At 34.8% G+C, this 12,133-nt stretch overlaps 1 protein-coding gene across 2 annotated transcripts in view; it reads left to right on the top strand.

The window, feature by feature from the left end:
• LOC127864477 (oxysterol-binding protein-related protein 1-like) overlaps positions 1–12,133 on the top strand; it is a 103,611-nt gene that overhangs the window by 76,173 nt on the left and 15,305 nt on the right. For both annotated transcript variants that reach the window (XM_052404100.1, XM_052404099.1), the window contains exons 22-27: positions 217–295; positions 1,080–1,198; positions 2,375–2,495; positions 3,145–3,273; positions 5,121–5,244; positions 10,264–10,354. In XM_052404100.1, coding sequence (XP_052260060.1) covers positions 217–295; positions 1,080–1,198; positions 2,375–2,495; positions 3,145–3,273; positions 5,121–5,244; positions 10,264–10,354 — 663 coding nt within the window. The remainder of the gene's footprint in view (positions 1–216; positions 296–1,079; positions 1,199–2,374; positions 2,496–3,144; positions 3,274–5,120; positions 5,245–10,263; positions 10,355–12,133) is intronic.

Genomic DNA, 12,133 nt, shown 5'->3' with positions numbered 1-12,133 from the left:
TCACAGTGACAAAAAACGTATTCACACAATGGCTGCTACTACAACTTATAGCCCATATAGGGGGGCATGCATGTTTTACAAACAGCCGTTGTTCAATATTGATTTGTCCGTGGGACTGCACAGATTAATCAGAAACAACTCTACGCACATGCATTGAACCCCATTATGTTCAAATTATTTCTGGTTATTTCTCACATTGTTGTTGTTGATTTTCAGACGCGGGGAGTCCTACACCTGGCAGAACGTGAACTGTCAGGTACACAACGTGATCGTGGGCAAGATTTGGATTGAACACGTAAGAGGTCTTGATTTGGTTTGAGATTATTTATTTTTTGGTTTGAGATTATTTATTTTTTGGTTTGAGATTATTTATTTTTTTGTTTGAGATTATTTATTTTGGTTTGAGATTATTTATTTTAGCTTTATTGCATAGATAGCCTTAGGCTTATTTCAACACTCGTGAGTCGGATTCCTGGGACTAATAAAAACTTAGTATCTTTGGGGGAGATCTAAAAAACACTCCCACATGCTCCCTCCCTTAGTAAATATAATACTGAAAACACTTGCATTCTCAATTTTAAAGCATTTGTTAGCAAAACAACAGCAACACTTATTTCCAAATTTAAGTCAAAATACAATGATTTTTCCCATTCCATAGGGACCGAACCCCTTCCCCAAAATGGTGTAAGAAACACTGTAGGAAAAATGAAAATGACAAAAATGAAATTCAAAAAACATTTTCCATAGAATTGTCGTTGTTACATGTAGCAGCTGTTAATTGAAGGCAAGTGCCAATCATAGCAACAATACTGGACACATAAAATTTAATAAAATCTGGCTTTTTTGTATGATTTTAAATTTGGTGAATTTGTTATGTCTGATATCTGATTTAGGAGTTGGCATTTGTTTTCGTTCAAATGTGGGTCCGGTGTTTTCGGCCCCATTCCCAATGGTAACAAGTACGTGTATGTATTTTTCTCAAATAGGACCTTACAAAACACACCAGTGATTAAAATTGAAATTTTGGGTCATAAAACTGCATGTAAAATATGTTAAGTTTATTGTGTGTGTTTTTTTAGACGGGAGTTATAGAGATTGTGAACCACAAGACCAAACACAAGGCAGTGTTAAACTTCAAGCAGGGAGGTTGGTTTGGAAAGGACTTGCACAAAGTGGAAGGATTCATCTACGATCAAAAGTGAGACCTTGCTGTTTTTTTATGCCGTCTTGGAGAATGGTATGACGAGTAATTCTGTCACATGGTGAAGAGTCCTGGGTCCTTATGCTGCAAACAAGGCTTAGACAGGCTTCCGCTGCCATGCCCCATTTTCACCAAATGCAAATGTTTTAAAAAATGACGATAACATCTTTCCATTGTCAAAAACAACTTGCTATTAAAATTAATAAAATGTGGAGTTTGATACAGAAACTACTGCCAGGTTAACCGTTTGTGGCTTATATTTGAGTTGCAGTGTAAATGGACTAAATGCATTTTGGTAAAGTGTCGTCCCAGAACAGCCTGTGCAGTGCACACAGGCTAATCAGGGAAGACACTTAATGCTTTCATGGAATTTTTGTTTAAAAGAACTCTCTTCTGAAAAACAAAAATCCAGTCGTAGCAAACAGTGTCGTCCCTGATAAGCTTAGGCGGACTGCATTGGTAAACCTGGGACAACACTTTACACAGATGTATTCAGTCCTGTTTTCTCAGAGCGAGGCTAAATTACATTCAAAGCATTTATTGTTCAAGAAAATATCAATCTTAATGGTTAGGAGTGACTATGGCATACAAAAATGTGAAGTTTAATATGCGCACATGCATTAAGCCCAGTTTTCCCAACACGAGGCTGTACAACTTAATTTCTTTTTTTCTATCTTAGTTTAAACCCATTTATTTTAGCTCTATTGCATAGCAAGCAATAAGGCTTATTTGAAACACCCTTGAGTCTGTTTCCTGGGACTAGAACTAGTACTTGGTGTCTATGGGGGAATTTTGAACGCTCCCACAGTGGGGATTGAAACAGTGACATCCCGATTGCTAGGCTGACACCATGTCCATTGTGCCACAGAGACCCCTATATTTTCGAATGGGGCCGGGTCCCTTAGGATTGGGAAATTTTGTGTACTTTTGCCTTAAATTGTGAAATAAATGGTGTTGATTTCATGCTTACAAATACTTAAAGTGTTTTCAATATTATATTTTCTATGTTCTACTTATAGATCTGGATTTGGAGACAATTGACATTTTTAGACTTAAAAAAAAAAATCTATTTTGGAAACCTTCAATTCGAAATTTTGAGGTCCCATTTGGGAAAAATATAAACTTTTTGACCCAAATTTAAATGAAACATAACACTGTTCTATCTTGTTGCAGCAAGAAGAAGGTCAAGGCTCTCTATGGCAGCTGGGTGTATGACATGTTTGCAGTGGATATCGATGCTTTTGAAGAGTACATGAAGAACATACCACACCCCTCACCAAAACATGCCTCGTCGGTGCGCTAATGACTGTCCATTAGGCAGCTCCTTTTGCTGGAGATTTTTTTAAATCAACATTTAAAGATATGGAGCTGATTTTTGGGATGTGAATTCATGAATTACAGATGGAGTGTCAGTTATGTTCAGGTCCATTGATTTTTGGCAAAGTTATGGGCTTTTGACAGTGCAGCTTCAAAGCGCAGTGTTGGGGGGGGGGGTGGTTAGGGCATTGTGTTTCACATACGCAGGTCTTTTTTTGTTTATATTTTAGACCTTTCATGTTCAAATCAAGTTTTAAAGACATCATTTGCAACAATGAACTCTCAACAGCAGAATATGGTATAACCCAGGTTGTGATGATAAATGAAAAGATTGTTTTGTTTTAGTTTTCCCAGAGCAGGGCTCAAATGTATGAACTTAGGTCGCCATGGGGAAGTGGATATGGTGTCTGCCTAGCAACCTGTAGGTCAGTCAAGTCAAGGGTTCAATCTCCACTGTGGGAGCTTTCTTAAGATCTTCCCCATAGACACCAAGTACTGGTTCTAGTCCCAGGAGACAGACGCGATAGCGTTTCACAGAAGTAGTAGTACTGTCAATGCAATCCAGCTCAAATAAATAGGTTTAAACAAAACTAAATGTATGAACACGTGTCTGATCTGGGTTTTAGGAGAATGGCAGCAATTCCTCGGACGTAGAGGACAACATTCCCACCCACCACCTGTCAGCGTTCAACCTCAACATCCCCGGTCAGGTGACCCTGTGGAGTGCCACACCCCGACCACCTAACAGTGACAAGGTACAGCAAGCAATTTTTTTTAGCGAGGCTGTTTTGGGAGCAAATCCTAGCTATTGTCATAGCCAGCTCGTTGTCCGCTGTAGGCGTCGTGCTAAAACCTTAATATTTGCCATAACTTTTTAAATATTGAACAGGGGTTCTGAAATATGCTGTCCGAGTTGTCCGAGTTGTCAATTTCCCCTTCCGGGCAAGCAGCTTTTGAAAGCTGGCTTGTCCGGGGACAAGTAAAATTTCCGTGGTAAATTTTGTTTCGAGAACGAAACTTCAATATTTTCCGAAAATAAAAAATGAACTAGCACACTTTTTTAACTGGAGGTAGGATATTTTCCGATAATAATTATTTAATGTTGTAAACAAGTCCACGCGTATATAGCAAAAGCCAATCATGCATAAGGTAACATTTATAGTAGAGAAACCAGCGCACGTGTACAGCAACAGCCAATCACGCATGAGATAACATTTTTCTTAAATTGCAAATGGCCGCAATCATGTTTTACCGACCTGCATTTGTGTTTTTTTTTATAAAACCACTTTTATGTCAAGCCATGACGCTAATCAGACCAATGATAAAATCAGTTCGGCTTCGGAAAAGAAGAGAAAAGCCAAGTATGAATATGATAAAGCATACGAAGCCAAGCGGAAACGAGAATTTGTTGAGTCTTGGCTAATTGAATTTCCTTGGATTGAAAACATTACCGATGTGTGTAAATGTAAACTTTGTAAGGAGTTTCCTTTATAAGCGGATAATTATATACTTATATTAGTGGAGATTATTTTATTTCAAGTGAATTTTTCTCGTCATGTTGAGATTATTAAATATCCGAGATGGTATCATGTGTGACTTAAACGTGTTCTTATTGTTTGCACATCTTGCTTGTATTTTCTAGTTATTTACAATGTATGTATAATCAAAAATAGAACTTAACAAAAGTGTATGTTTGTATTATTTGCTTAATTAGTTATGATGTTTTCCTTTATTTAAATTAAAAGTACGGACAAGTACTTCTTTGGTACGGACAAGTGAATTGGTGGGTCCAACTTGTCCGTGGACAAGTAGACTCATAAAATATTTCAGAAGCCCTGTTGAAGATAGCACCTTGATATTTGGCATGCATGTGTATCTCATGGAGCTGCACATTTTGAGTGGTAAAATTTCAAGGTGAACATCATCCTTTAAGGTGTAGGGTCGAAAAAACAAAGTCAAGAGAAGTAATAAGCTTTAAATGGACATAGTTATCTGACCTGCCCACCAATATATTTTTGTTAAATAAATCAAAGTGGCGCAGTAGAGAGCATTGTGTTTCTGACAAACATATCTTTTGTTTTTTTGTGTGTTGGGAAACCTTCAATTGGGATTTTTTTGGGACAGCAATTGGGAATTTTTTTTTTCGCATTACCTATGTGTTGTTACTTGTTCATCACGAATTGTTACTGCAGATCTGAATGCACACGTGCACACACGACCTGCAATCATAGGAAAAAAGTGATCATATGACACATTTAATGGTGAACAATTATTATAAATGATCTAAAGTATTTATGCTGATGCCTTATAAATAACAAAACTATATCATTTCATTTGTTTATTTTCACATAATGGATTTGTCGCCTCACATAAAGGCATTCCATGTATGTTATTAGCATCAGTTGACCAGTGATGTCTTTAAACAAGTATATAAGTGATACTAGTATTTATTATTTTCCCCGCCATAGGCTGAGGTTTATTGATGGCGTCGTCTGTCCATTCGTCATTCCTTCCGTCCTTCGGTATGTCTGTCACAAAATTGTGAAATTTGCGGGGGATATCAATTCAACGAATGTGCTTATTTATTGTACATTTCTTGCAGTACTTCAGTTTTACGTCGTTCTCCCTATGCCTGAACGAACTGCGTCCAGGAATGCTTGACACACTGGCACCCACTGACTCACGCCTAAGGCCGGATGTTCGCATACTGGAGGAGGGAAATATAGGTAGGCAGACATGCATATGCAATTGGCAAATTTTGCATCATTTTACCATCAATTTTGATAAAGTGAATTATTTTATGATTCACATTTGAATTTAAATGTTTGTAAAATTCAATTCGACTCTTTTTATCCTAAAAAAAACACGACACATTAGTAAAATTATATTTGCACTGAACACCTTTGTTTCAAAAAAGACAATCAAAACTGATGGTTAAACTGGGTCAACTCTACCCACATGCATTAAAGGGATCTTTTCACGCTTTGGTAAATTGACAAAATTGAAAAAAGTTGTTTCAGATTCACAAATTTTCGTTTTAGTTATGATATTTGTGAGGAAACAGTAATACTGAACATTTACCATGGTCTAATATAGCCATTATATGCATCTTTTGACGATTTTAAAACCTAAAAATTTTTAAGCGTTGCAACGCGAAACGATTGAATAATTTGGAGAGTTCTGTTTTTGTCGTTAAATTTTGTGAAACTACGAAGATTGCTTATATAAGGTATAAAATACGTCAAATATGTGTACACGGCGGAATAGCTCAGTAGGCCAAAGCGTTTTTACTTCAGGACTCTGGCAGGACTCCAGGGGTCACTGGTTCGAAACCTGGTCCGGGCAATGTTCTTTTCCTTTTTTTAATTTTATTCTTGATTTTTTACTGGAGCTTTTACGATCCAATGTTTACATTTATCTATATAAAGTATTTAATGAATAAGTTAAAAAATGCCAAAATCTGTGAAAAGGCCCCTTTAAGGAATTTCTGTAAGAAATATTCTCAATAAAGAAATCATTATACTTGGCATCCCTAAAAGGCCCCTTTAAGGAATTTCTGTAAGAAATATTCCCAATAAAGAAATCATTATACTTGGCATCCCTAAAAGGCCCCTTTAAGGAATTTCTGTAAGAAATATTCTCAATAAAGAAATCATTATACTTGGCATCCCTAAAAGGCCCCTTTAAGGAATTTCTGTAAGAAATATTCTCAATAAAGAAATCATTATACTTGGCATCCCTAAAAGGCCCCTTTAAGGAATTTCTGTAAGAAATATTCTCAATAAAGAAATCATTATACTTGGCATCCCTAAAAGGCCCCTTTTAGGAATTTCTGTAAGAAATATTCTCAATAAAGAAATCATTATACTTGGCATCCCTAAAAGGCCCCTTTAAGGAATTTCTGTAAGAAATATTCTCAATAAAGAAATCATTATACTTGGCATCCCTAAAAAGCCCCTTTAAGGAATTTCTGTAAGAAATATTCACAATAAAGAAATCATTATACTTGGCATCCATAAAAGTCCCCTTTAAGGAATTTCTGTAAGAAATATTCTCAATAAAGAAATCATTATACTTGGCATCCCTAAAAGGCCCCTTTAAGGAATTTCTGTAAGAAATATTCTCAATAAAGAAATCATTATACTTGGCATCCCTAAAAGGCCCCTTTAAGAAATTTCTGTAAGAAATATTCTCAATAAAGAAATCATTATACTTGGAATCCCTAAAAGGCCCCTTTAAGGAATTTCTGTAAGAAATATTCTCAATAAAGAAATCATTATACTTGGAATCCCTAAAAGGCCCCTTTAAGGAATTTCTGTAAGAAATATTCTCAATAAAGAAATCATTATACTTGGAATCCCTAAAAGGCCCCTTTAAGGAATTTCTGTAAGAAATATTCTCAATAAAGAAATCATTATACTTGGCATCCCTAAAAGGCCCCTTTAAGGAATTTCTGTAAGAAATATTCTCAATAAAGAAATCATTAAACTTGGCATTCCTAAAAGGCCCCTTTAAGGAATTTCTGTAAGAAATATTCTCAATAAAGAAATCATTATACTTGGCATCCCTAAAAGGCCCCTTTAAGGAATTTCTGTAAGAAATATTCTAAATAAAGAAATCATTATACTTGGAAATCTCTAAAAGGCCCCTTTAAGGAATTTCTGTAAGAAATATTCTCAATAAAGAAATCATTATACTTGGCATCCCTAAAAGGCCCCTTTAAGAAATTTCTGTAAGAAATATTCTCAATAAAGAAATCATTATACGTGGCATCCCTAAAAGGCCCCTTTAAGGAATTTCTGTAAGAAATGTTCTCAATAAAGAAATCATTATACTTGGAATCCCTAAATGGCCCCTTTAAGGAATTTCTGTAAGAAATATTCTCAATAAAGAAATCATTATACTTGGCATCCCTAAAAGGCCCCTTTAAGGAATTTCTGTAAGAAATATTCTCAATAAAGAAATCATTATACTTGGAATCCCTAAAAGGCCCCTTTAAGGAATTTCTGTAAGAAATATTCTCAATAAAGAAATCATTATACTTGGCATCCCTAAAAGGCCCCTTTAAGGAATTTCTGTAAGAAATATTCTCAATAAAGAAATCATTATACTTGGCATCTCTAAAAGGCCCCTTTAAGGAATTTCTGTAAGAAATATTCTCAATAAAGAAATCATTATACTTGGAATCCCTAAAAGGCCCCTTTAAGGAATTTCTGTAAGAAATATTCTCAATAAAGAAATCATTATACTTGGCATCCCTTAAAGGCCCCTTTAAGGAATTTCTGTAAGAAATATTCTCAATAAAGAAATCATTATACTTTGCATCCTTTAAAGGCCCCTTTAAGGAATTTCTGTAAGAAATATTCTCAATAAAGAAATCATTATACTTGGAATCCCTAAAAGGCCCCTTTAAGGAATTTCTGTAAGAAATATTCTCAATAAAGAAATCATTATACTTGGCATCCCTAAAAGGCCCCTTTAAGGAATTTCTGTAAGAAATATTCTCAATAAAGAAATCATTATACTTGGCATCCCTAAAAGGCCCCTTTAAGGAATTTCTGTAAGAAATATTCTCAATAAAGAAATCATTAAACTTGGCATCCCTAAAAGGCCCCTTTAAGGAATTTCTGTAAGAAATATTCTCAATAAAGAAATCATTATACTTGGCATCCCTAAAAGGCCCCTTTAAGGAATTTCTGTAAGAAATATTCTAAATAAAGAAATCATTATACTTGGAAATCTCTAAAAGGCCCCTTTAAGGAATTTCTGTAAGAAATATTCTCAATAAAGAAATCATTATACTTGGCATCCCTAAAAGGCCCCTTTAAGGAATTTCTGTAAGAAATATTCTCAATAAAGAAATCATTATACGTGGCATCCCTAAAAGGCCCCTTTAAGGAATTTCTGTAAGAAATATTCTCAATAAAGAAATCATTATACTTGGAATCCCTAAAAGGCCCCTTTAAGGAATTTCTGTAAGAAATATTCTCAATAAAGAAATCATTATACTTGGCATCCCTAAAAGGCCCCTTTAAGGAATTTCTGTAAGAAATATTCTCAATAAAGAAATCATTATACTTGGAATCCCTAAAAGGCCCCTTTAAGGAATTTCTGTAAGAAATATTCTCAATAAAGAAATCATTATACTTGGCATCCCTAAAAGGCCCCTTTAAGGAATTTCTGTAAGAAATATTCTCAATAAAGAAATCATTATACTTGGCATCTCTAAAAGGCCCCTTTAAGGAATTTCTGTAAGAAATATTCTCAATAAAGAAATCATTATACTTGGAATCCCTAAAAGGCCCCTTTAAGGAATTTCTGTAAGAAATATTCTCAATAAAGAAATCATTATACTTGGCATCCCTTAAAGGCCCCTTTAAGGAATTTCTGTAAGAAATATTCTCAATAAAGAAATCATTATACTTGGCATCCTTTAAAGGCCCCTTTAAGGAATTTCTGTAAGAAATATTCTCAATAAAGAAATCATTATACTTGGAATCCCTAAAAAGCCCCTTTAAGGAATTTCTTTAAGAAATATTCTCAATAAAGAAATCATTATACTTGGCATCCCTAAAAGGCCCATTTAAGGAATTTCTGTAAGAAATATTCTCAATAAAGAAATCATTATACTTGGCATCCCTAAAAGGCCCCTTTAAGGAATTTCTGTAAGAAATATTCTCAATAAAGAAATCATTATACTTGGCATCCCTAACAGGCCCCTTTAAGGAATTTCTGTAAGAAATATTCTCAATAAAGAAATCATTATACTTGGCATCCCTAAAAGGCCCCTTTAAGTAATTTCTGTAAGAAATATTCTCAATAAAGAAATCATTATACTTGGAATCTCTAAAAGGCCCCTTTAAGGTATTTCTGTAAGAAATATTCTCAATAAAGAAATCATTATACTTGGCATCCCTAAAAGGCCCCTTTAAGGAATTTCTGTAAGAAATATTCTCAATAAAGAAATCATTATACGTGGCATCCCTAAAAGGCCCCTTTAAGGAATTTCTGTAAGAAATATTCTCAATAAAGAAATCATTATACTTGGAATCCCTGAAAGGCCCCTTTAAGGAATTTCTGTAAGAAATATTCTCAATAAAGAAATCATTATACTTGGAATCCCTAAAAAGCCCCTTTAAGGAATTTCTGTAAGAAATATTCTCAATAAAGAAATCATTATACTTGGAATCCCTAAAAGGCCCCTTTAAGCCCCGTTTTTCCCAGATTGAGGCTATTTTATTCCGTTTTTTTCTCCGTCCTTGCATGATTTTTTTTCATTTTTATACCTGTTATAACTTGCAAAGATTGGGTTTTTTTCAACGTTTTATACCCTTTATAACTTTTATTTATTTTGTAAATGCCTTTCACTTTTCAGCTATAAAAAAGGGATTGGCATTTATTTTTTATTAATTTTGGCTTAATCGATTTACTTGCTACGAGTTTTCTTAGCAGATGCTGTAAACAAATTAATCCCACTAAGCGGCTAATATTTTTTTTAGCAAATAAAGGTGAGATACAGAGTGATTCTTAATATGAAATAAACACTATTACTCACTTTTCTCCGTTACATTTCCGTTTAGATTTTGCATGGGACTATATCTGCACTGTTTTAAAAAAGAAGCCCATCAAAACTGAAGGCTAATCTGGAACAACAGTTTACGCACATTCATTTAGCCCTGTTTTCCAAGACAGATTCTATTTTTCTACCTTTGGTACTCACCTTTCTCCGTTACGTTTCCGTTCAGATTTGGCGGGGGAGGAGAAGAATCGACTTGAAGAGAAACAGCGGGCTGTGAGGCGAGAACGTAAGAAGAACAACTCAGAGTGGAATCCGATGTGAGTATTTTTCTTGTAATACTTGTCCAATCATCTTAAAACTTGGTCAGAACATTTGTTAAAATGATAGCATGGCTGAGTTCAAATGACACTTAAAAATCATGGCCGCCAGGGGTGTGGCAGTTTTCCTTTTATGGCTGTAGTAAAACCTTCTTAGCTCTCTAGAAGTCATAATTTTGTTCCAATCTTCATGAAACCTTGTCAGAACATTTGTTTTAATGATATTTGGATCAAGTTCAAATATGGTTCCAGTCTGTTTAAAGCCACATAAACACTCAAAATCAACAAATATTTCCTATAATATTTTGACAAATAAAGTTAACACATGGAAAATTAGTGTTCCTTATAGCAATGGCCAAAATTTCAAAGCTCAATGTGATCTGGTTACATAGATTCAACAAAACACAAAATGCTTGTTTTTAATTTTATGAGACACTAAAATATTCGTTGATTTTTAGTTTTAATGGGGCTTTAAGCATTTTGTTTTTAGGTTAATTTCATCGAACACCTAGGTCTTATTGAAAAGTTCTTGAATCTGTGGTGTGATGTGAATATGATGACTAGCGTCCTGTAGGACAAGGGTTCGATTCCCACGGTGGGAGTTCTTGAGATCTCCACCAAACACATCAAGTACTGGTTCTACCTATGATCTCCACCAAACACATCAAGTACTGGTTCTACCTATGACTCCACCAAACACATCAAGTACTGGTTCTACCTATGACTCCACCAAACACATCAAGTACTGGTTCTACCTATGACTCCACCAAACACATCAAGTACTGGTTCTACCTATGACTCCACCAAACACATCAAGTACTGGTTCTACCTATGACTCCACAAAACACATCAAGTACTGGTTCTACCTATGACTCCACCAAACACATCAAGTACTGGTTCTACCTATGACTCCACCAAACACATCAAGTACTGGTTCTACCTATGACTCCACCAAGCACATCAAGTACTGGTTCTACCTATGACTCCACCAAACACATCAAGTACTGGTTCTACCCATGAAACGGATTCAAATTGAGTATGCATGGAAAAGGCTCGCAATAAAATTTGAAAATTGTGAGTTTGTAATTTGTAGCCCTTGTGTTTGGAAGTTTTTTTTATAACTGAAGCGTTCTGGGACAATTGGGCTTAACGCAAGTGCAAAAAGTGTAGACTGCACAGACTGATCTGGGACGAGACTAATAATGCAACGGTAGTCCAGTTTTGCAAGCACAAAACTAATATTGGGAAGTATGGAAACTATTTTAGGACATCTAAATTACTATTTTCCCAGCATATATCTGTACATGTACGTGAATGAAGAGGCTATTTTTGGTTGTCAGTTTGTTCACTTTTTCTAACGTAACATTATTGTAAACCTTAAATTACTGTTGCTGTTGACAATCCACCCTTTTTTGGAATGGGCCATAAACGTCCGCTAGATTGGGCAAGACTAAAAATAAGTAAATTTAGAAAAAAATATGTTGCTTTAAAATCTACACAATTTACAATGAAAGTGTTTTTACTCATGATATTTGCTTAGTGTTCAACTCGATGAACTGACATTTCAAAATAAAGAAAACAAGAAGAAACTTTCAACTGTTAATTGAAGGCAGACTTTTGCAACAAATAGACTTTTGGTCCTAATTTATACAGGGTCAAATGTTACCTTAAAATTGACCAAAAAACAAGCAACAAAACAAGCAACAACTCTGCAATGCACTACAGACCCTTTATGTAAAAAAAAGTTGGAGGATAAAAATCTTCTCTTTTTTTTAAGTA

Source organism: Dreissena polymorpha, chromosome 1, assembly GCF_020536995.1.
Source record: "Dreissena polymorpha isolate Duluth1 chromosome 1, UMN_Dpol_1.0, whole genome shotgun sequence".
Lineage (NCBI taxonomy): Eukaryota > Metazoa > Mollusca > Bivalvia > Myida > Dreissenidae > Dreissena > Dreissena polymorpha.
This window is presented reverse-complemented; position numbering and strand designations above follow the sequence as displayed.